Source organism: Myxine glutinosa, chromosome 1 (genome assembly GCF_964187855.1).
Source record: "Myxine glutinosa chromosome 1, kmMyxGlut1.1, whole genome shotgun sequence".
In the NCBI taxonomy this organism is placed as follows: domain Eukaryota; kingdom Metazoa; phylum Chordata; class Myxini; order Myxiniformes; family Myxinidae; genus Myxine; species Myxine glutinosa.
In genome coordinates, this window is record NC_136261.1 from 79,783,026 (window position 1) to 79,805,204 (window position 22,179).

The 22,179-nt window shown below is 47.3% G+C and overlaps 2 protein-coding genes across 6 annotated transcripts in view; both read right to left on the bottom strand.

The window, feature by feature from the left end:
* The window catches only part of FREM1 (FRAS1 related extracellular matrix 1), a 204,023-nt gene extending 186,517 nt beyond the window's left edge, over window positions 1–17,506 (bottom strand). The window contains exons 1-3 of the mRNA XM_068114049.2: window positions 17,363–17,506; window positions 7,631–7,950; window positions 2,690–2,784 (exon numbers count right to left, since the gene is read on the bottom strand). Of these exons, the coding sequence (XP_067970150.2) occupies window positions 2,690–2,784; window positions 7,631–7,950; window positions 17,363–17,405 (458 nt within the window). The 5' untranslated portion in view covers window positions 17,406–17,506. The remainder of the gene's footprint in view (window positions 1–2,689; window positions 2,785–7,630; window positions 7,951–17,362) is intronic.
* A 2,528-nt stretch (window positions 17,507–20,034) lies between these two features.
* The window catches only part of LOC137425531 (uncharacterized), a 578,290-nt gene continuing 576,145 nt past the window's right edge, over window positions 20,035–22,179 (bottom strand). For all 5 annotated transcript variants that reach the window (XM_078773845.1, XM_078773842.1, XM_068114071.2 and 2 more), the window contains one exon: window positions 20,035–21,928. In XM_078773845.1, coding sequence (XP_078629971.1) covers window positions 21,782–21,928 — 147 coding nt within the window. In that variant the 3' untranslated portion in view covers window positions 20,035–21,781. The remainder of the gene's footprint in view (window positions 21,929–22,179) is intronic.

Consider the following 22,179-nt stretch of genomic DNA (forward strand, 5'->3'; position numbering starts at 1 on the left):
TCCATAGTGTTGCTACTGATAATATTAAAATCTCATATCAAACATGCATCATTCGAGCGACGTTGCTTTGTTTTCTTCTTCCAAAAACGATGTAGTTGGGAGCCAGTAAGGAACAGAAAGAAGCTATGGAACTAAATGTTCATGTTGGCTACTTGGAATTCCTCGTTTTCTGTGTAATAATTTACCAATTCTCATACAAACAAAATAGCCAATTAAAGGAAAAAACACCTCTCAGATTGCACCACAGAGCATCTAGAAATCAAAATGTTTCTGTGGGGCATGCCCCCAGACCCCCCTAGCCTGATTACACGCGCTCCGCCGCTCGACCCTCGCGAAAGGGAGGGCGGTGCTGGGGATGTGCTCTGGGAGCCAAGGGGGCCATAAACACAAAAAAGGTTGGGAACCCCTGATGTAGAGTGTGTGTGTATGTGCGTGCGCTCATACATCCCAAACATTGCTGTTATACAAATAGGTCATCAAAAATGCAGAAATTGCACCATTATGGAAGCTATTGTACAGTGGCCTGCATAAGTATTCATCCTCCTCCAAAGTTTTCACATTTTGATGCCACCTGAGCTTATTTCATGATGCTTTCAAATCAAACTTAATAAATAGTGTCTTCACAAACTACTCCAAAGTGATAAAGCTAAAAAATGCAGGTAAAATGTGAATAAGTTCGATTAACAGAAAAAAAATCAGATGACTCTCAGTTGCACAGGTATTCAATCCCTTTGTCTAATTAACCCTAAGTCACTTCAAGAGCAAATTATTTATTTGAAAGGTTACAAAATAAATGTAATAAGTTTCACCTGTATGTATTCAGTGGTTTAACTTAAAAAATAAGCTCGAGCACTTATCTAAGGAGCTTTTAGGTGCAACTCACTGGGTCACACAAAAAGGCAAACATGAAGACCAATTAACTTTCCAAAGAGATCAAACATAAGGTGGTGGAGAAGCACCATTCAGGAGAGGGTTAAAAGAATATTTCAAAGTCACTCATTATCCCTTTGAGTAGGGTGAAATAAATCATAAGAGGTGGAAGATGTTTCACACCACTCAGACTCTACCCAGATCAGGTCGCCCATACAAACTCAGCAGCCGGGCAAGCAGGAAACTGGTTCAGGTTGTCACTGTAAATCCAACAATGACTTTGAAAGATCTGCAAGGCTCTATGGCTGAGATGGGATCAGTGTTCATCAATCAACAATATCATGTTCCCTTCACAAAGCGGTCTCTATAGACAGGTGGCAAGAAAGGAGCCATTACTGAAAAATACGCATCTAAAAGCTCGTATGGACTTTGCGAAAAGCAACTTGATGATCCTGCAGGCATGTGGAGAAAGGTGTTGTGATCAGACGAGACAAAAATTTAACTTTTTGGTCTAAATTCAAAGCGTTATGTTTGGCTCAAGCCTAACACAGCACACCACACAGTCAACACCATACCTACTGTCAAGCATGGCGGGGGCAGCATCATGTTATGGGGATGCTTTTCATCAGCAGGGAATGGAAAGCTTGTCAGGATAGAGAGAACAATATACGGTGCAAAGTACAAGATTATCTTTGAAGAAAACCTGCTTGAGTCACCCATTAATCTGAAACTGGATAGGAGATTCATATTTCAGCAGGACAATGATCCAAAGCACAAAGTTAAAGCCACACTGGAGTGGCTGAAAAAGAAGAAAATAAATGTTCTTGAGAGGCCCAGTCAAAGTCCTGACTTGAACCCAATTGAATATTTATGATGAGACTTGAATATTGCAATCTATCGACGATCTCCATCAAACTTGGCAGAACTAGAGCAATTTTTACGTGAAGAATAAGCAAAGCTGGTTGAGTCTACTACCCAAAAAGACTCATCGCAGACATTGCTGCAAAAGGTGCTTCCACCAAGTACAGACTTAAGGGGCTGAATACTTTTGCAACCAGTGAATTTTGATTTGTACATGTTTTTGCAGGTATTCCTGACATGTAACTTCCTTAAACTATAACAGTGTAGTTTGATCTCTTCAGTTATGAATAAAAAAGTTCATTAAAAAAAAAATGTTTCTACATAATTGGTAATTCAACGAAATGTGGCATTATTGGTCGGGGGAATACTTTTGTAGGCCACTGTATGTAGTTTTGTATTTTCCAATGTGCCATATGCTGTTGCAAAGCAGCAGTGCTGCTTAAGCAGTTTCTTTGTTGAGGGTTACATTGGGTGGTTTGCCACTGTCTTCCCAGCAGTAGTTAGGGAAGGAATTTGGAATTTGTTAATCGTGCCGGCAATAGCCTGTCTATTCTTTGCGAAGGACTCCGTGGGATCTTTAACGTCTACCAACTGAAGCTAGCATATGGGATTCCCGTTTAACATCCATCCGAGGGAGAGCACACGTAGATGAATCGCTCTGCATGTCAAACACGAGGATGACCGTTTATAACTAGGTCAGGATTCAAACACAGGCTAGACACCATGGAGGCGAGTGTGCGTACATCTAAGCCCTCCTGCCAGTCCAAACCTCTGTATTAAAATTCGTAAATGAATGAATGAATAAATAAATGAGAATTTGCTCTGAGCAGAAAAGCCATGGCCCTCAATCAGATAGTCCAGCAGAGCCTGCATCAAAGCAGCATCTGTTCCTTTGGTGTGCAGAGAGATGTGGGAGAAGGAGAACCATGTTCCACACCACTTTCCAATAAAATGTCACCTGAATAGTCGAAGAAGCACCCTGTCTTCATCCAACAAAGGAGAGCCATTGTGTGTGTACTTTACTTCCTGGGCCCTGAAGTGGCAGTCAAAAACCTGGACATACACATGCGTTCTGTTTTGGCAACAGATCATTTCGTGAATGATATTCATTATTAATAAATAAATAAACAAGTACAGATACATTCAAAGTACACCGCCCCCATGCCAAATAATTAAATATCCTACAGCGCGGCATTGCCGGGGCGCCTCTGGCGCCCGGCAATACCGCAGTGCAGCTCATAGAGATTGCATTGGGAGGGAGAGGTGCACACTAATTGATCGATTAATTGCATAATTAAAATCAATAAAAGATTATCATAAAATATTTTCTTAATCAATTGGCTAATAGCATAACTAAACCACTCGTGCTTCATCCGAAGATGTATCTTTTAGAAATTTAATTAAGTAAGTCATTAAAAATAAAAGTAAATAATTAATTGATTAATCAATAAATAATTAATCGATTAAATGATTAATCAATAAATAAAAAATACCCTTTACAGCCAAATCATTTGGTCATTGTCATGTCCAAATATGAGCTCCCTAGCTCAAAAGGTGCCTGAGATATTGCCCAGATGAGAAATAAAATAAAGTAATAATTAATAATGAAAATAAATAAATAATAATCATAAAAAAAGAAATAATTAATCAATTCGCTAATAGAACACATAAACCACCACCATTTCATCAGAATCTGTAACTTAAAAAAAAAAAATTTTTTAGTCATTAATCGAATAATTAAATAATTAATCTATTAATTGATTAATCAATAAATCAAAAATATCTTTAACAGCCAAATCACTATGTCATTGGCATGTCCAAATATCATCTTCTTAACTCAAAAGGTGCCTGAGATGATGTCCAGTAGAGAAAGGAAATTAATAAGTACTTAATTAATCGCTAATAATTAAATAACTCATCAATTAATTCATTAATCAAAAAAAAAAAAACATTTTTGACAAAGTACTTGCTCACGATTGTGCCGAAATTTCAGCTTCCTAGCTCAAAGGATGGCTGAGATATCGCCCGGACAACCAAGAAAACAAGAAAGCAAGAAAACAACCAGAGTGAAAACTGAGTACTCCCTTTCAGTGTGCGTCATTGCCGAGCCCCCTTCGGTGCCGGGCAATGACGTTATACAGCGCCTGGAGATGGCATAGGAAAGGAGCGGTGCACAACAAATATTGATGAAATGCTTATGAAGGCCACATGAGTAATTATAAACTAGACAAGTCAGGAGACGACGATGGTTCGCGAGCGAGCGGTATTCAATGACAAAGGGCGGACTACTTTGAAATAGCCGTCCTTTATGATCTTTAAAAGTCAAAACCGACATTGGAAATATATAAATAGGAATGTATTATCTGTTATGAGACTAGTTAGCTACACAATACCGAAAATTCGGTTCGATTCCGACAACTTTGAAAATTTGACCTTTGTGACCTTGAAATGTCAAAACGAAGGATACTGACCTTGAAATGAGATAGAAAATAATGTATAATCAGTTATGAGGTTAGTTAGCTACACAATACCGAAGATTCGGTTCGATTCAGACAACTTTGAAAATTTGACCTTTGTGACCTTCAAAGGTCAAAGGTCGAAGATTCTGAAATTTGTTGGAAAACTTGTATTTCATGATGTATGTGATAATATAAGATCATGTACGACATTTCACCCTATCAGGAAGCGAACAATGTAATAAAACCATCAAAAATCGACTTTTCTAAATTTCGTGACCTTGTGACCTTGACCTTGGGGCGAAAATGAAAAATCGAGCTCAGTGGGCCGAGACACATGCCATTGGCCTACCCAAATATCGAAACCCCTGTAAGATTCCACCAAAACCCTCGGAGAAGATGTAGCTTGAAATCGATTACCCCCTAAAAAGACATCTTTTTCGGGCATGGCTCTGCCCACAATGGGCGCAATCCGCCCACTCTAGGCAGGACACAACTGGATCATGATATCAACCTCCCACCCAAGTTTCATCAAGATCGGATGATATCATCGGGTAGTTATGCTGCGGACAGACAGACAGACAGACACACAGACAGACACACACACATGACGAATATAGTGATCACTTGATAACTCGTGAACCAATATCTGCGATCACAAAGCGATTACCAAGGGTAAGCCTCCCCCAAGCAGGTGAGGCTTAGCCTTGGCGATCGCCCATGATTTACCCTTCGTCTGTGATCCAATAATGGCAATACCATTTTCAGACCACCATATGGCCTTGACCTCAACATTTAGGGATAGAGTGTAAATTAAGAAAACTAGCAACAGTACCCGCCCTATGGGCGGGGCTTCAATTGGGAAGCCCAAATGAAAAGGTAAAATATCAGAAATTGAAGGCTTTTTATTTTAAACGATTCATATAAACATCCGTTGAATCATATCACACGCAAATCATCAAAATCTAAACAGTACATGGCTAAACAGTACATGGACGATCATGTAGCACGTACGTCTCGCGTCTCGCTCGCTCTCATGTTGTCCCGATAAAGATCCTTCCGCAGGTTCACCGACGGAAACCTTGTTACGACTTTTACTTCCTCTAGACAGTCAAGTTCGCTCATCTTTTCGGTGCACCGGCACGAGCCGAGAACGGCCCGTGTAGGGGCTGATCCGAGGATCTCATCAAACCGTCCGATCGGTAGTAGCGACGGGCGGTGTGTACAAAGGGCAGGGACTTCATCAACGCGAGCTGATGACTCACGCTTACTGGGAATTCCTCGTTCGTGGGACACTGTCTCATGCCCCAGTCCCCATCACGGATGGGGCTCAGCGGTTTACCTGAGCCTGACGGCGAAGGGCAAGGTATACACTGGCCAGTCCAGTGTAGCGCGCGTGCGGCTCCGGACATCGAAGGGCATTAAACGTTCATTAAACATTAAACGTTCATTAAAGGATTACGAAACGAAAAACATTACGAAATTACGTTCACACCGTCACGTCAAACACTACCGTGAACACATACATCGTCACAATGAGAATATCGTCACAATGAACGTTATGCGAACGCGAATGTTATGCCGGAGTCCAAACCTGAGAATGCTGGAGACCAAAGCTGCAATTGGGAAAACTAAATAGCCTATTTTACTCCCAGGGTTCCCAGGGTTCCCAGGATTACCCACCCAAAATATCTTTGCGATCGGTTCAGCAGTTTTTGCGGTACCTTCGAACAGACAGACGGACATTTGGTGAATTATAGTAAGATGTGCCCTTATCTACAGTGTATCCATGAAATTCAACATCATGAAAATCGGAGGAAATTATCCAAGTTATGATCAAAAAGGTGTTTTTGCTAATTAAGTCACAATCCCAAAAAGGTAGCTCAAGGACACATTGAATATTAGGTACACAACTTCAGTGAAAATCCACTATTATGATGCAAGAATATATTGAAAGGCCAAGTGGTGTTTTAGACTCTGCATTGGCAAATTTGAGCTATGACAAAAACGTATTAATTTTTTTCAGACCGTCATTTGACCTTGATCTTTAAACAGGAGGAGTATGATGTAAGAGACCACCTTTAGAGGCCATTTTTCCACCCAGAGCAGGGGTTGGCCTTTTTCGGGCACCGAGGTCCCCTTTTTGAAGCAATGTTTTATGGCCGGATGCCCTTCCTGCCGCCAACCCTGTTAGTCGCCTCTTGCGACACACAGGGAATTACCAGTGAGCTGGTACTCAATTTGCCGACCTCGGAAGGATGACAGGCTGAGTCAACCCCCCTGGCGTTAATTCAGCAATCGACCGGGATTCGAACCCAGGATCCTAGGATCCCAAGCCGGCACCCTAACCGCAAAGCCAACACCAGGCGAGGAGTATGATGTAAATGAAGAGTAAATGCACCTTCCTCTACATTATCTATGGTGGTCAATTTCGTTCTGATCAACCAAACCTTAGTCGAGTTTTGGTGAAAAATGTTAAATTGTCAATAATTAGGTTATGACCTTAACATGAGGTCAAAGTCAAAAATTATGTCAACCCCGTATTTTTATATTCCCATTATTGATGCAAAATTTCATTCCGAAAGTCACAGCAGGCTCAGAGATACAGCTCGGACATTGGCAAAAAGGGAGAAAAACCAAGATGGTGGTTTCGTACTCCGAGGGGTGTAAGACCTAAGTGAAGCATAAATGCACCTTGCACGAGGCCATCGAGAGAAATGCAATTTTGTTCTGATCAGACAAACTTTAGTCGAGTTATGGTGAAAATGTTTAAATGTCTATAATTAGGTCACTACCTTAAAATTAGGTCAAGGTCAAAAAAAGATGTCAATCTCTCGTACTTTATATTCCCATTATCGATGAAAACTTTCCTTCCAAAAGTCCTAGCCGGCTCCAAGATGCGGCTCAGAAATTGATATAATTCGGAAATTTGGAGTCTTGGAATTTTTTTCAAAAACGTTGGTTAAGTATTCTCAGGGACAAAGAAACTCAGTGATGAAATTAAAATCGGGGGTGCCAATTGTAGAAAACAAACCCTACAACAGCAATACGCCTTCCCCTGTGCTTAATAAAATTAGACATTCGCTCATTTGAAATTTATTCTTCCCTGCTTCTGTTTGTAGATCCCACCAAATAAACTGCATTTGGGCAAACACCTTAAAAATGAGAAATAAACTTTCACTCAACTCTTCTGTAAAAGCCTTGAGAACTGCAGGGATGTGTCACTGATAAACACTATTGTCCTCGTCCTGCATATGATAAGAAGATCTCTCATGAGCTGGAGACGCCTTAAAATAAATTAAACCATATTTTGGGCAAACCGTCAATTGGCTCAATGTGAGTGTGGCAGTAGACCCAACATCCCTACCAACGTTGACCTTATGGACCGGTTACCAGTATAATTGTACAAAGCCATGAATTGATTGTCCTTGATGAAAACTCACTGTTGGCGTGAGTTTCCCAACGCGCTGTGAAAGAGCCTCCACCTTCACGATCTCGACACGACAGGTGTTGTTACGTGCGGCAGGAGCTGAGATGCGGAGACCGTCGGGGTCCACGAACACCTCCTGGCCTCGAGGCACAGACACGCCGCTGTTACGTAGGACAAACGAAGTCTTCGCGGGTACGCAAAACACACCGAGTGATGCACACAACAGCAGCACACCGCACGTGGACCTGTACTTTGTTTGTGTGGTCGGGATGGAATTCATATCCTCAGACTGGAGATGACGTCCCTTGAAAATCCTCAACCACCTTCCTGGGCCTGATAATAGGGCAAAGTAACTTTATTACCATCATTCATTCACCATACGTAAAACTACTACTACTACTACCTCTACTACTATTAGTATTACACCTTATTCTAATACTACTACTTCCCCTACTACTACTACCATACTTATACTACTACTACTACCACTAGTATTACTACCGTACTTATACTACTACTACCTCTTCTAATACTACTACTACTTCTTCTACAACTGCTACCTCCCCTACTATTACTACCTCTTCTACTACTACTAGTATTACTACTTCTACTACTACTACTACTACTACTTCTTCTACTACTACTACTACTACTACAACGACAACTATTACTACTGTACCACTACTACTACTACTACTACTACTACTACTACCGCTGCTACTATTAGCATTACTGTAGCGGCTGCCGCTGAGTTTTCACAATCGCCTTGCACCTATCAAGGACGCGGAGCGATCACCATGCCGGGCTCGTCCAGGACGCCCAGGCCCGCGCTCAACTTGCCAGGCCGCAGCCAGGACGCTGGGCCACGCCCCCTGGCGCCGGGCCTGGGCAAACCCCCTGGCGGAATAGATATATATTGCTGACTGATAAACGGTTTTTCAGAGTGCCTGAGTGTTTGATTTCATTAAAGCAACTCAGATGAATTCTAGCTTTTTGTCGCGTCCATTCTTCCGATCGACGTGGGAGCCCCGGCTCCTTCATTGGTGACCTATCGACATGGACACGGCAGTCGCCCTTAAACTGCCTACCTTCTGGGAGGCTCACGCGGCGGTTTGGTTCGCACAGGCAGAGTCCCTGTTCGCCCTGCGAGGCATCACGGCCGACGACACCCGCTTCCACCATGTGGTAGCTGCGCTCGGGTCGGTTACCGCGGCCCGCGCCCTGAGCCTCCTCGAAAGCCCGCCAGCCGCTGACAAATACGGCGCGATTAAGAAGCTGCTCCTCGATGCTTTCGCCCTCCCATCGGCAGAACGCGCACGGCGCCTGCTCGATCTGCCTGAGCTCGGCGACACGCGCCCTTCCGAGCGCATGGACTACATGCTTTCACTGCTCGGCGAGCACTCTCCGGCATTCCTGTTCCGGGAGCTGTTCTTCCGTCAGCTGCCTAACCCGGTACGCCTCGCCCTGGCAAGCACGACGATCACAGATCCCCGGGCCCTTGCCAGAGAAGCCGACAAGATCTCCGCCGCAGGACAGCGCATCGTAGCGGCGACATGGGACCCACCGCCGTCCGACGCAACACCCAGGGCGCCCAAGCACCCGGCACGGTCGACGGCCGAACTGCCGACGCCATTGGCGGCCGCTCTACCGAGCCGACCACCTCCGGCACGACGACCGAGGCCTCCACCTGACCAAGCGTGGTGTTACTATCATGCCAGGTTCGGACAGAAGGCCCGGACATGCCGACCCCCGTGCACCTTTGGCAGGCCGGGAAACGGCCGGGCCGGCGTTCATTACCAGCCATGAGCGCCGGCCACACGGGCAACTTACTGTTCATCACGGATAAAGCGTCCGGACGGCGCTTCCTGTGCGACACCGGCGCCCAACTGAGCGTCATACCCGCCTCTGACCAGGACAGGCAATCCGCGGTTTGCGGCCCCTCCTTAGTTGCGGCCAACGGATCGACTATCCGCACCTTCGGCCCGCGCAACGTCACCCTCTGCTTCGGCGGCCAACGCTTTGCTTGGACGTTTGTAACCGCCAACGTGCCCGTGGCTCTGCTAGGCGCCGACTTCCTCTGCGCACACGGACTGCTGGTGGACGTCCAACGGCGTCGTTTAATCAACGCTGAAACCTTCAGCTCCCTGGTATGCACATTTAGCAGCTCCGCGCCGACCGAGCTGGCATGCGCCGTCCCGGCGGCGAACGAGTTTGCTCGCCTGCTCACGGAGTTCCCGGCCCTCACGCGGCCGACGTTTTCGGCCGTCGCAGTACGGCATGGGATCGAGCACCACATACCAACCACGGGCCCGCCGGTCTACGCCAGGGCCCGCCGCCTCGACCCAGCCAAGCTCGCCGTAGCGAAGGCCGAATTCGACGCGTTGGAGCACCTCGGCATCGTGCGGCGCTCCGATAGCGCGTGGGCCTCGCCACTGCACATCGTGCCAAAGCCGGGGGGTGGATGGCGCCCGTGTGGCGACTACCGCCGTCTCAATGACGCTACCACCCCCGACAGGTACCCGATCCCGCATATCCAAGACTTCTCCGCCCGTCTGGCGGGACGGGTCATTTTTTCGAAAATTGACCTCATACGGGGATATCACCAGGTACCTGTCAGGGCGGCCGACGTCCCTAAAACGGCAGTCATCACGCCGTTCGGCTTATTCGAATTCTTGCGGATGCCGTTTGGTCTCAAGAACGCGGCTCAGGCGTTCCAGCGCTTGATGGACGGCGTGCTGCGTGACCTGCCGTTCCTTTTCGTTTACCTGGACGACATCCTCGTCGCCAGCACGTCCCGGGCCGAGCACCTCCTCCACCTCCGGACGCTGTTCGAGCGCCTCAGCGAGTACGGCCTCATCGTCAACCCGGCCAAATGCCACTTCGGCACGACGGCCGTTGATTTTTTGGGCCATCACATCACCAAGAACGGGGCCGTGCCGCTGCCAACCAAGGTCGAGGCCATCACCACGTTCCCGCGTCCCCGCACCATAAAGGCCCTGCAGGAATTCCTGGGAATGGTGAATTTTTATCACCGCTTCGTGCCCCGCGCTGCTCAGCTCATGCGGCCCCTCTACGAAGCCCTCCGGGGCATGCCGGCCAAGCACGACATCGCCTGGTCCGCAGCAATGGATGCGGCCTTCCAAGGCTCAAAGCGGGCCCTCGCCGACGCAACACTGCTCGCTCACCCGGTGCTCAACGCTCCCATCGCCCTCACCACGGATGCCTCCGACTACGCGGTGGGCGCCGTACATGAGCAATGGGTGAACGGGGTTTGGCAGCCACTCGCTTTTTTCAGCCGGCAGCTCCGGCCGAACGAGCTCAAATACAGCACGTTTGACCGGGAGCTCCTCGGTCTACACCTGGCCGTCCGCCATTTCCGCCACCTCCTGGAGGGCCGACCTTTCACGGCGTTCGTCGACCACAAGCCGTTGGTTTACGCCATGGCCAAGGTCACGGAGCCATGGTCGGCCCGCCAACAGCGCCACCTCTCCGCCGTGTCGGAGTTTACCACGGACATCCGGCACGTCGCCGGCAAAAACAACGCCGTGGCCGACTGTCTTTCCCGGGCCAGCGCGAACGCGGTCCACCTGGGCGTGGATTTTGCGCTTATGGCGGCGGACCAAACCACCGACACCACGGTGCAAGCCCTCCGGGCGGCGGACACGGGCCTCCGCCTGGCCGACATCCCCTGCGCGGACACTGTCCTGCTCTGCGACGTCTCCCAAGGCCAGCCTCGCCCCATCGTGCCCGTCGCCTGGCAACGCCGCATCTTCGCCTCCCTCCACGGCCTTTCCCACCCGGGCCGGAAAGCTTCCCAGAAGCTGGTGTCGGCGCGTTTCGTCTGGCACGGCCTTCGTCGGGACGTCCGCGATTGGACCAGCGCCTGCACGGCCTGCCAACGGGCCAAGGTCCACCGACACACCCAGGCCCCGCTGGCACCTTTCACCGTGCCCGAACGACGTTTCGACCACGTCAACGTGGATCTGGTGGGCCCCCTCCCCCCGTCACGGGGGTTCACACACCTGCTCACCATGGTGGACAGGACCACCAGGTGGCCGGAGGCCGTTCCCCTCGTCTCCACCACCACCGCCGACGTGGCGCAGGCTTTCATCGCCACCTGGGTCGCCCGCTTCGGCGCACCGGCGGACATCTCGTCAGACCGCGGTCCACAGTTCACCTCCGAGCTGTGGGGCGCGGTCGCCCGCAACCTGGGGATCAAGCTCCACCGTACTACGGCCTACCACCCCCAAGCAAACGGGTTGTGCGAGCGATTCCACCGCTCCATGAAGGCCGCGCTCATGGCCGGCCTTCAAGACGTCGGGTGGGCCGACCGGCTGCCGTGGGTCCTTTTGGGCCTTCGCACGGCCCCCAAGGAGGACCTCCAGGCATCCACCGCCGAGCTTGTCTATGGCCAGGTGCTACGCGTCCCGGGCGAATTTGTGCCCGACGCTACCAGTCCCTGGTCCGCAGCTCACCAGCGCTCGGACCTCCAGGAGGCCGCCCGACGGTTTGCCCCCGTGCCAACATCCCACCACGGTGACCCCCAGTCCTACGTCCCCCCAGCACTCCGCACAGCGGAGTATGTTTTTGTGCGTCACGACGCACATCGGTGGCCACTCCAGCCGCCGTACGACGGGCCCTTCCGGGTGCTGCGACGGGACGACAAGTCGTTCGTCATCGACATCGGCGGCAGGTCGGACCGGATTGCTGTGGACCGCCTCAAGCCGGCGCACGTGGACGTCGACCACCCACCACGGGTGGCCCTTCCGCCGCGGCGAGGCCGTCCCCCGTCCACGGTGCCCCCCACTCGACCGCCCACCACCTCACCGGACCCCCTCCCACGACCCGCCAGGGGTCGCTTCGGCCGGGTCATCAGGACCCCCCTCAAATTGACCCTGCCGGTGCAAGTCGATTCTGGGGGGACGTGTGTAGCGGCTGCCGCTGAGTTTTCACAATCGCCTTGCACCTATCAAGGACGCGGAGCGATCACCATGCCGGGCTCGTCCAGGACGCCCAGGCCCGCGCTCAACTTGCCAGGCCGCAGCCAGGACGCTGGGCCACGCCCCCTGGCGCCGGGCCTGGGCAAACCCCCTGGCGGAATAGATATATATTGCTGACTGATAAACGGTTTTTCAGAGTGCCTGAGTGTTTGATTTCATTAAAGCAACTCAGATGAATTCTAGCTTTTTGTCGCGTCCATTCTTCCGATCGACGTGGGAGCCCCGGCTCCTTCATTACTTCTTCTTCTACTACTACTACCTCTGCTACTATTCGTATTACTACTCTTTTACTACTACTACTGCTACTATTCGTATTACTACTCTTTTACTACTACTACGACGTCTCCTACTATTTGTATTTTTTTTTTTATTATTTTTTTTTTTTTGGCATACAAGATCGAGGCTCGTGAAAGAGCGAACATGAATCACACAGAAAGACAAACAGACACATACAACAAATAACATCGGGAGCGGTAGACAAGATGGGGAGAGAGGGGGAAGGACACAAACAAAACATTTGAGTGCAGGGACCGAGAGACATGGAGACATCGAGAGATCTGTGGGAGGGAGAGGGCTTTGGGGGGGAGGCATGTGAAGGGGGGGGGGGGGGGAGTGGGAGAGGTATAAACATATGGACACTGCCAGCACTTCCAGGAAGGAAGTTGGAATTTCAAACAAGGTTTCTGCCGAAATCTCGGCTCTCTGCTCACCTTCACTCTTTCATTCCTCTTTTCTCCCGCCTCTGGAACAAACTCCCTCACTCCCTTCAATCCCACTCCTCCCTCCAGGTCTTTAAAACAGCTGTTCACCACCATCTCTTATCTTCCCCCATCGAAAACCTTGATCCTTTCTACCCCCGTTAATTCACCCCAGATCCACCTCGTTTGAAATTCCAACTTCTTTCCTGGAAGTCCTGGCAGTGTCCATATGTTTTATACCTCTCCCACCGCCCCCTTCCCACGCCCCCCCCCCAAGCCCTCGCCCTCTCTCAGATCTCTCGATGTCTCCATGTCTCTCGGTCACTGCTCTCAAATGTTGTGTTTGTGTCCTTCCCCCTCTCTCCCCATCTTGTCTACCGCTCCCTATGTTATATGTTTTATGTGTCGGTTTGTCTTTCTGTGTGATTAATGTTCGCTCTTTCACGAGCCTCGACCTTGTATACAAGGTGGATCTGGGGTGAATTAGTGGGGGTAGAAAAGATCAAGGTTTTGGATGGGGGAAGATAAGAGATGGTGGTGAACAGCTGTTTTAAAGACCTGGAGGGAGGAGTGGGATTGAAGGGAGTGTGGGAGTTTGTTCCAGAGGTGGGAGAAAAGAGGAATGAAAGAGTGAAGGTGAGCAGAGAGCCGAGATTTCGGCAGTTTAACCATCAGAGGGTTGCTGGCAGATCTTGTGCGACCTGTAGGAATATTTGGGGGACAGAGCACAGAGAGAGCTGGGGGAGTAAGGCCGGAGAGGAGTCGGTAGAAGACAGAAAGACCACCTACCTGCCTGCGGTGAGTGAGTGAAAGGCCCTCAGAGATAGCTTCATCGCGGGAGATTCCAATGATTTTGAAAGCTTTGGATTCAACAGCGTGAAGCCGAGCAAGGTGTGAGGCAGGAGCACCGGCCCATAGGGGAGAACAGTATTCCATTGAGCTGCGGATGAAAGCCTTGTATGTGGTGAGGAGCTCAGGTGTGCCGAGGAAGGACTTCGCACGACGGAGGATGCCCAGTCGGCGACTGGCTTTGGAGGCCAGCTTGGAAATGTGGTTTTCCCAAGAAAGATCATGGCAGATAGTGAGACCCAAAAGCTTGAGCGACAGAATTTCTTGGAGAGGATTGTTGAGAAAGTAGATGGGAGGGTTGTCCAGTCGATCTTTTCGGAGAGACATAGTAAGAGAGTGAGATTTGTCAGGATTGAAAGACATGTTCCACTTGTTTGACCAGTCTGTGATTTTGTCCAGGTCTTCAGAGAGTGAGGAGGCTGCAGACTGCCGATCTGAGGGAAGAGGAATGGAGCGGCAGAGAGTGGAGTCATCAGCAAAGAGATAGAGAGGATTTTCCAGAGAGTCGGAGAGATCATTGATAAAGACCAGAAAAAGCACAGGGCCCAGAACACTGCCTTGGGGAACTCCAGCCTGAACAGGAAGGGGAGATGAGAGAAATCCATTCAGGGCCACACGTTGACTACGACCAGAGAGGAAGTCCGCAAGCCATGCATGGAGATTTCCATGGATACCATAGGAGGAGAGTTTGGTGAGCAGAGCTGGGTGCCAGACCGTATCGAAGGCACGTGATATGTCAAGGGAGACAGCTGTGATTTCCTGTTTGGCATTGAGGACCTCCATCCATTGTTGAGACAGCAGAAGCAGCATGTCCAGAGTAGAGTGACCTGGTCTGAAACCAAATTGATGATCAGAGATCAAGCCATTGGAGAAGAGGAAAGATTTCATATCCGAAGCAATGATGGATTCCATGACTTTGCTGATAATTGGGAGCAGGCTGATTGGTCTGTAGTTGCAAGGATCTGCTTTTGCACCTTTTTTGTGTAAAGCGGTAATGTTAGCTGATTTCCAGGATGCTGGCAGATGACCTTGAGCAAAAGATAGGGTGAAAAGAACAGAGAGAGGGTGAGACAGAGCGGCAGAGCAGGATTTTAGGACCCGTGTGCTGATGCCGTCTGGTCCAGTTGCAGAATCAGAGTCGAGGTTTGACAAAAACTCCTCCACCTTGTCAGGAGAGAAGGACACCGAGTCCAGGAGCAGTTTGGTTCGACTGGGAAAGGTGGGAACAGAGAGAGATGGGTTTGGGACTAAGGATTTTGAGGCAAACACAGAGTTGAGGCATTCGGCTTTGTCACATGCGATGTCAACTGTGTGGCCATTTGAGGTAAGGGAGGGGATGGAGGGGGAACAAACACCAGAAACGGATTTGACCAGACGCCACCAGGATTTGGAGGAAGGAGACAGGTTTGAGAGTTCATTCTTGAGTGAGGAGAGATAGTGCTTCCTGGCACTCCTGAGGGTAGACACACACTTGTTCCGAGCTTGGTGGAAGGAACTGAGATTGCCTCCAGTTGGATTAGCCTTCCAAGAGGCAAAGGCAAGTTGTTTCAGGGCAACTGCCTCACCACAAGATTCAGTGTACCATGGACGGGAGGAAGGGTAAGACAACTGAAGGCGAGATGGGATCAATCTGTGCATGAGAGAGATCAGTTTGCTTTGGAAGAATTCCCAGGAAGAATTGATGTCAGAGGCAGTGCAGATGGGAGACCAATCCAGACGATTGATGGCTGCTTGAAGACCGTGCCAGTCGGCCTGAGTGAAATGCCAGACTCGTCGACGCTGAGGAGGCTCTCTGAGAATGGCCAGAGAGATGTCCACTTTGACAAGCACATGATCAGAAGAACCGATTGGAGCAGAAGAAGAGCAGCAGACATTAGCAGGGAAGTTTGTCATAACCAAGTCTAGAAGAGAAGATACTCCATTGGCTGAGATCCGGGTCGGGAAATTGACAGATTGTGTCAATCCCAGTGAGTCACAGAAGTCCTTTGCTGAGGTGCCATGGCTGGTGAGAGAGGAACCCACACCCAACCAGGTGGCATGATGACAGTTGAAGTTACCACATATGAGGAAGAGAGAGTTGGGATGAATGGATAGAAGTTGGTCCATGTTGTCAGACAGTGAAATGTAGATGGAGTCATCACTGTTTGGGGGACGGTACAGAACACATATGAACAAAAGGTTCTACAAGTATTATTTCAACTACTACTACTACTACTACCTCTCCTAATATTAGTATTACTACTACCTCTCCTACTACTACTACTACCTTCGCTACTATTCGTATTACTACTCTTTTACTACTACTACTAATACTACTACTACCACTACTACTACCTCTTCGACTATTCGCATTACTACTCTTTTACTACTACAACTAATACCTCTCCGACTATTCGTATTACTAATCTTTTACTACTACTACTACTACTACGACGACGACGACGACGACGTCTCCTACTATTCGTATTACTACAACTACTACTACTACTTACCTCTGCTAATATTCGTATTGCTACTTCCTCTACTACTACTACTACTGCTACAATTACTACTACCTCTTCTATTATTTGTATTACTACTTCTCTACTACTACTACTTTTTCTACTACTACATCTTCTACTACTATTACTACTACCCCTGCTACTATTAGTATTACTACCTCTACTACTACGACTACCACCGCTACTATTAGTATTACTACTTTTCCTACTACAACTAATACTTCTACTACTACTCCTGCTTCTACTACTACTAATTATCTACTACTACTTCTCCTTCTACTACCTCTTATTCTACTACTTCTATTACCTCCGCTACTACTTCTACTACCTCTTCTTCTACTACCGAACGCTACTACTACTACTCCTACTCCCACCTTTGTGTTTGGCCGGGCATTTTTTTGCTAGTTTATGGCTCAAGCCTTACACGGACCGGCTGGTGAGGCCCGGCGTTCCGAGTAAAGGTATCCGAGCATAAATTTGTAATTTGTTCAGAGTGCCAGCGATAACTCGCTCATGTCCACGGAAGACCACAATATCACAATCGGTAAGAAAGACAGGACAATCATCGATCCCACGTGACGAGGTCTCCTGGCAATTCCAGATTTCCAGATGTTATCGGATTATGAAGAACAGTGCTGCTTGAACCTGTGAGGTTATCGAAGTGCAATGAGACGAGGCCAGGTGGGGACAAACTTACTTTCCAAAGAGTCACCGGGCCCGAAATGGCTTCCAGGCAGCATCCACCCTCTTCCGCGCTTCAGCCCCCAAGCAGGACATCCTCTTGTTTGGAAATTCCGCAAACGCGGACTTAATCACTTCCAGACTCATCGCCTCGAGAGTCGAAGCATTGGGACGAGTGTCGCCGAATTACCCGGACCGGACTTCCAAGGAGTGTGGATTCCTCATACGATACAGTTGGGATTTGGAATATGGTTTGTATTAATAAGCAACATTTAACCCAAAGCTGAAGGTTAATTGGCAAACGTCATCGTGATAATGAACTTTTAAGATTTCCAATGGCTAGTTAGTAACTGTCTATTTATTACGCACGCACGGGAACGGTCGTAAATTTAAAAAATGGAGAGTTTGGGAGCCTGGAGATAAAGGGAGGGGAGGATACTTTTAGGTTCTATTCCTGGTCTGGCCATGTAATTTTCCCACATATATTAATTAATTAGTTATAATCCTGTTCATTTATTACCTCCGCCACCAAAGGTGGATGGAGGTGATGTTTTCACCCCTGTCTGTTTGTTTGTGAACAAAATATCTCAAAAAGTTGTGGACCGATTCTGACGCAATTTGACAGAGATGTAGCGTATGTGACAAGGACGAAATGATTAGATTTTGGTGAAGATCCGGATTCGGATTCGGCTACTAGAATTTTTAAAGTGATTCTTCACCATTGGGAGATTGGGCCAAACACTATACATTGCGGGATATGTGAAAAAGTTATGGATGGTTTGGACGAAACTTGGTGGACAGGTTGTGTATGTGACAAGGAAGAATCGATTCGATTTTGATGAAGATCTGAATATAGATTCGGATATGAGAATTATTTAATTTAAGTGATTCTTCACGATCGAGTGATATGGACAAACAGGGGGAGGTATTCTCTCTACTGAGGTGCCGTTCTAGCTTGATTATAATTTGGTGATTATCAGAATCTGGTGATCTGGATACGAAATTTGGTGATCTGGACACGATAATTTTTTAAATTCCGAAGTGATTCTTCACTATTGATGATATGGCCAAAAATGATATATAACACGATATTTGAAAAAGTTGTGGGCGAGTTATGACAAAACTTGGTGAAGGCGGTGGTTAAGTGACAAGACTGTTCAGCCTAGTGGAGGTATGCTCTCTACCGAGTGCCGCTCTAGTTGCAAGTATGTATTTTAAAATATCTCATCAGCATTTGAATTAAGATTTAATTCCTAATTACTTATTTGATTTGAATAATAAGTGATTCTACTTATTCGAAATTCTATATTTTTACAGAAGCCTGCAGCAACAAAAACAGGACAATGCCAGATTTATTGGGCAATTCAGGAGTGGCAGGGAGTCCGCCCAGTCACAAAGATTCTTCAGCTAACCATGGATGGTTCCAACGTAAACATAAATCTCCATGAGCCTCTTGAAGAAGAAGTATTTGGATCAGATGGAGATGCCGTTAAACTGACAAGTGTTGGGTCGTGTGGACTTCATACCGTCCACAATGCCTTAAAAGCTGGATGTATAGCCTCATAATGGCATGTAGCCGATGTTCTGTCTTCCCTGCACTGGTTATTTGTTGATCCTCCAGCTAGGAGGGAAGATTTTCTAAAAATAACTGGCATTGATAACATCCCACTTAAATACTGTAAGCACAGGTGGGAGGAGAATGTACCAGTTGTTATGTGAGTCCAGGAGATATGAAAAAATGCTGTAGCTGATGTGAAAACGGTGCGGTCTGATGAGGTAAACTACACTGAGCCATCATCAAAATCCTACAAGATCATTAAACATGCGGTTCTGGATCCACTCATGCCAGCCAAGATGGCAGCATTTGAGTCTGTTGCCAAGCAACTTGTGCTGTAATGTTGTTGTTAATTTAAATAAATAAATCTCGGCGGTGTAATGGTTAGAATATCCGCTCCGAGTCTGGAAGGTCAGTGGTTGGAACCCAAGCTGTCATCCTCATCAAACCACATCATCACATCACCACATTTTTGATCCTCATCATCCACATCCTGTGCCCGTCTTGGTCTGCCTTCGGTGGGGAATGCTGGAAAAGTTGGTGACGAGGTTGGGATGCAGTGCTCTCAGGGAAAAAAGTTTTATCAGCGCAGGGTGTGTGTTCCTGTACTTCCGCTACCCAGCTTTCACAGCCAATCCTCATCCAGAATTTGTGTATCTGGCTTAAGAAAACTTACCAGGACCCACGTCGCTGTATCCAGTTACCACAGTGAGGGGAGGTCGTATCCTGTGCGAGCCATCCCACCGACTGTTCCTGCACTTCTTGCACTTGGGGCTTGTGTGACTTGGAAATTAAGCAGTCACTGATAACATTCACGCAACAAACGTCACTGTCGGGTTTTTCCATTGGTGTAATGTGTACAAATACTTCCACAATCTAAGACAAATCTAGTCAGGAAGAACATGTCGGTATCAGATTATCAGTAATAGAAACCCATCTGGATTACCAGTGACCAATATGTCTGCTATGCCAGGTATGGCCTGTAGGTGGCATCATTGCACACTTTATCGTTATCTTTTTAGGAAGCTTGGTATGGGCAGCCTTTAAAGTGGTGCTGCTCACATTCCCCAATTAGAATAACCACCAATTTGTAACCCAAGTTTTATCAAGTCAGGAATCAAAACAAACTAGCATTTACCAGCAGGAGATAATTTTATTATACACTGAAAATATACATTCAAATATTCACTTATTCTTTATGTATATATTCATTCCACAGTTTAATGTACAACACCTCCAATAACTAAAATATTCACACAACTGCATCTTTACAGATGATAATACACATTCCAAAGTGTGGCAACAACAGCAAATCCCTAATGCAGCACTGCCTGTAAAACGCAACAGCCACTGAAACGTGTTCAACACTAAACGCAGTTCAAAAACCTGAGCAGCATAACGGGTTGGAACCGTGTGCAGATGAGTCAGAGAATAAAGCAACTTGAAAAAGGAAAAAATTCTGGGCCTTAGGATTTGATGCAAACCAATTACGTACACAAAGCTATGTTTCTGGGGTTCTATAGTTCAATGTGGCTCTGAGAAGCAATAATGTGTGGCACACAGGACCAATAAAAAAGTGAAAAAAAAGAAAAAGGACAATCTTTCCACCAAACAATAAACACAGCTAACCTGGTAAATCAGGGAGAACAGCAGACAAGTCTGACGAAGCCATCACAATGGTAAGAACTTGTACATGGTCTCAAAACACAGCTGGAGGACAAATTTGGCATTTAAAAAACAACAACAAACATTATACACTTTCAAGCTAAAACAGACATTGGCGCGTTACGTCAAAATATTTACACCTCGCTCGAGTGACGGTAAATTCAAATCCAAAATATCTTTGTACCACCCTCTGACCATACGTGCAGAAAGTCCTGGCATGCAGCAACATGGAAAGCGGAGGAATCCGATAAAGGAGCATTTTTCATCGGCAAACACACGTCGCTCTTTTCTAACAGCGGTTTAAAATGATTCAGAAAAGGTGAGACGCTTCCTACCTGGTGAGAACGGAGTGCTGCAGTGAGCTGCACTGCTAGTGTTATACTGGTGATACAAATGCAATTGGTGAGGATTCCCAAAATGCAATTGGTGCTTCTGTTCAGCTATTGGACCATGAGAAAAAGTTGGGGTTGATGTATAGACAGACTGTCTGCACTTTGACGTGGTTGTCAATTCACAATTACCTTTTGTTTATCGAAGATTGCAACACCCCAGCTTAATGAAAGAAAAGAAAAAATCCCATCTGTGCATCCAAAGTTCAAACAGCGGGCCTTCTCTGAACGAGCATTCGATGTAATACCCCCGTCATGAAAAATTAAAATCCCTAAAAAAGACATCTACACGATATAGATTCTCTGCACAATAACGGAATATTAACATTCAACACAAGTTATTTCTGAGCACATGCACTGTGAAAGAAAAACCGAAGCATTATCTTTTTTACTACGGTACAGCAAAGATAGAAACAAACGTTTCAACCAGGGGAAGAAAATTAAACATAAAAAAGGAGAGGGCGAGGTGGGGACCCCCCACACCAAATACTCTTCCGTTCCCAAGGTCCCAAGACGGCACTAAGATAACTTGGCATGGCAACCCAAACGGAAAGTACGATGCTTGAATACCAAGACTCGGCGGAAACGCGCTCATGGTGGTTTGCTCACAAAAACAACTATTTTCGGTCTCTTCACACGTCTAAAAGTCCAAGGTAATCAATCAATTCAGGATGGCAACTGTCACATTTCAACATTTCTTGAAAATCTGACAACATCCATGGGCCACAAAAGCAAACTGCAAAATGCTTTACCATTGCTCAAGTCTGTCTTACTGTATTCCTATAGTCCCCTTTTGTCAAAATTACATTTTCCTCGTCAAGCAATCCTACGCATCTGAACTCTCAGATCTACTTAGAGCAATGGCGAGTTCCAATTCTTCCTGCTCTTTTTTCCTGAGTCGTTCTTGCCGTTCCTGCTCCACATGCTCACTTTCCCGCTTTGCCCAAGCCAGCTGCTCGGCCTCGGTGGCAATCTGATGATAAAAAAAAACAAAAGAGGGAAAAGTCATCCAACAGAACGTTAGTTCCTTGGCTTGCTTGCCATTGTTGGTAACAAGGACCATGAATGTGAATGTTTCTTATTTCTAAGATCAAGATGGGCGGAATCACGATGGGTGGCAAACACAAATGGGCAGCAACCACAAATGGGCAGCAAACACAAATGGGCAGCAAACACATTTGAGCGGCATCAGTGGGTAGTGAATATGAAGAACTACACTTAAAT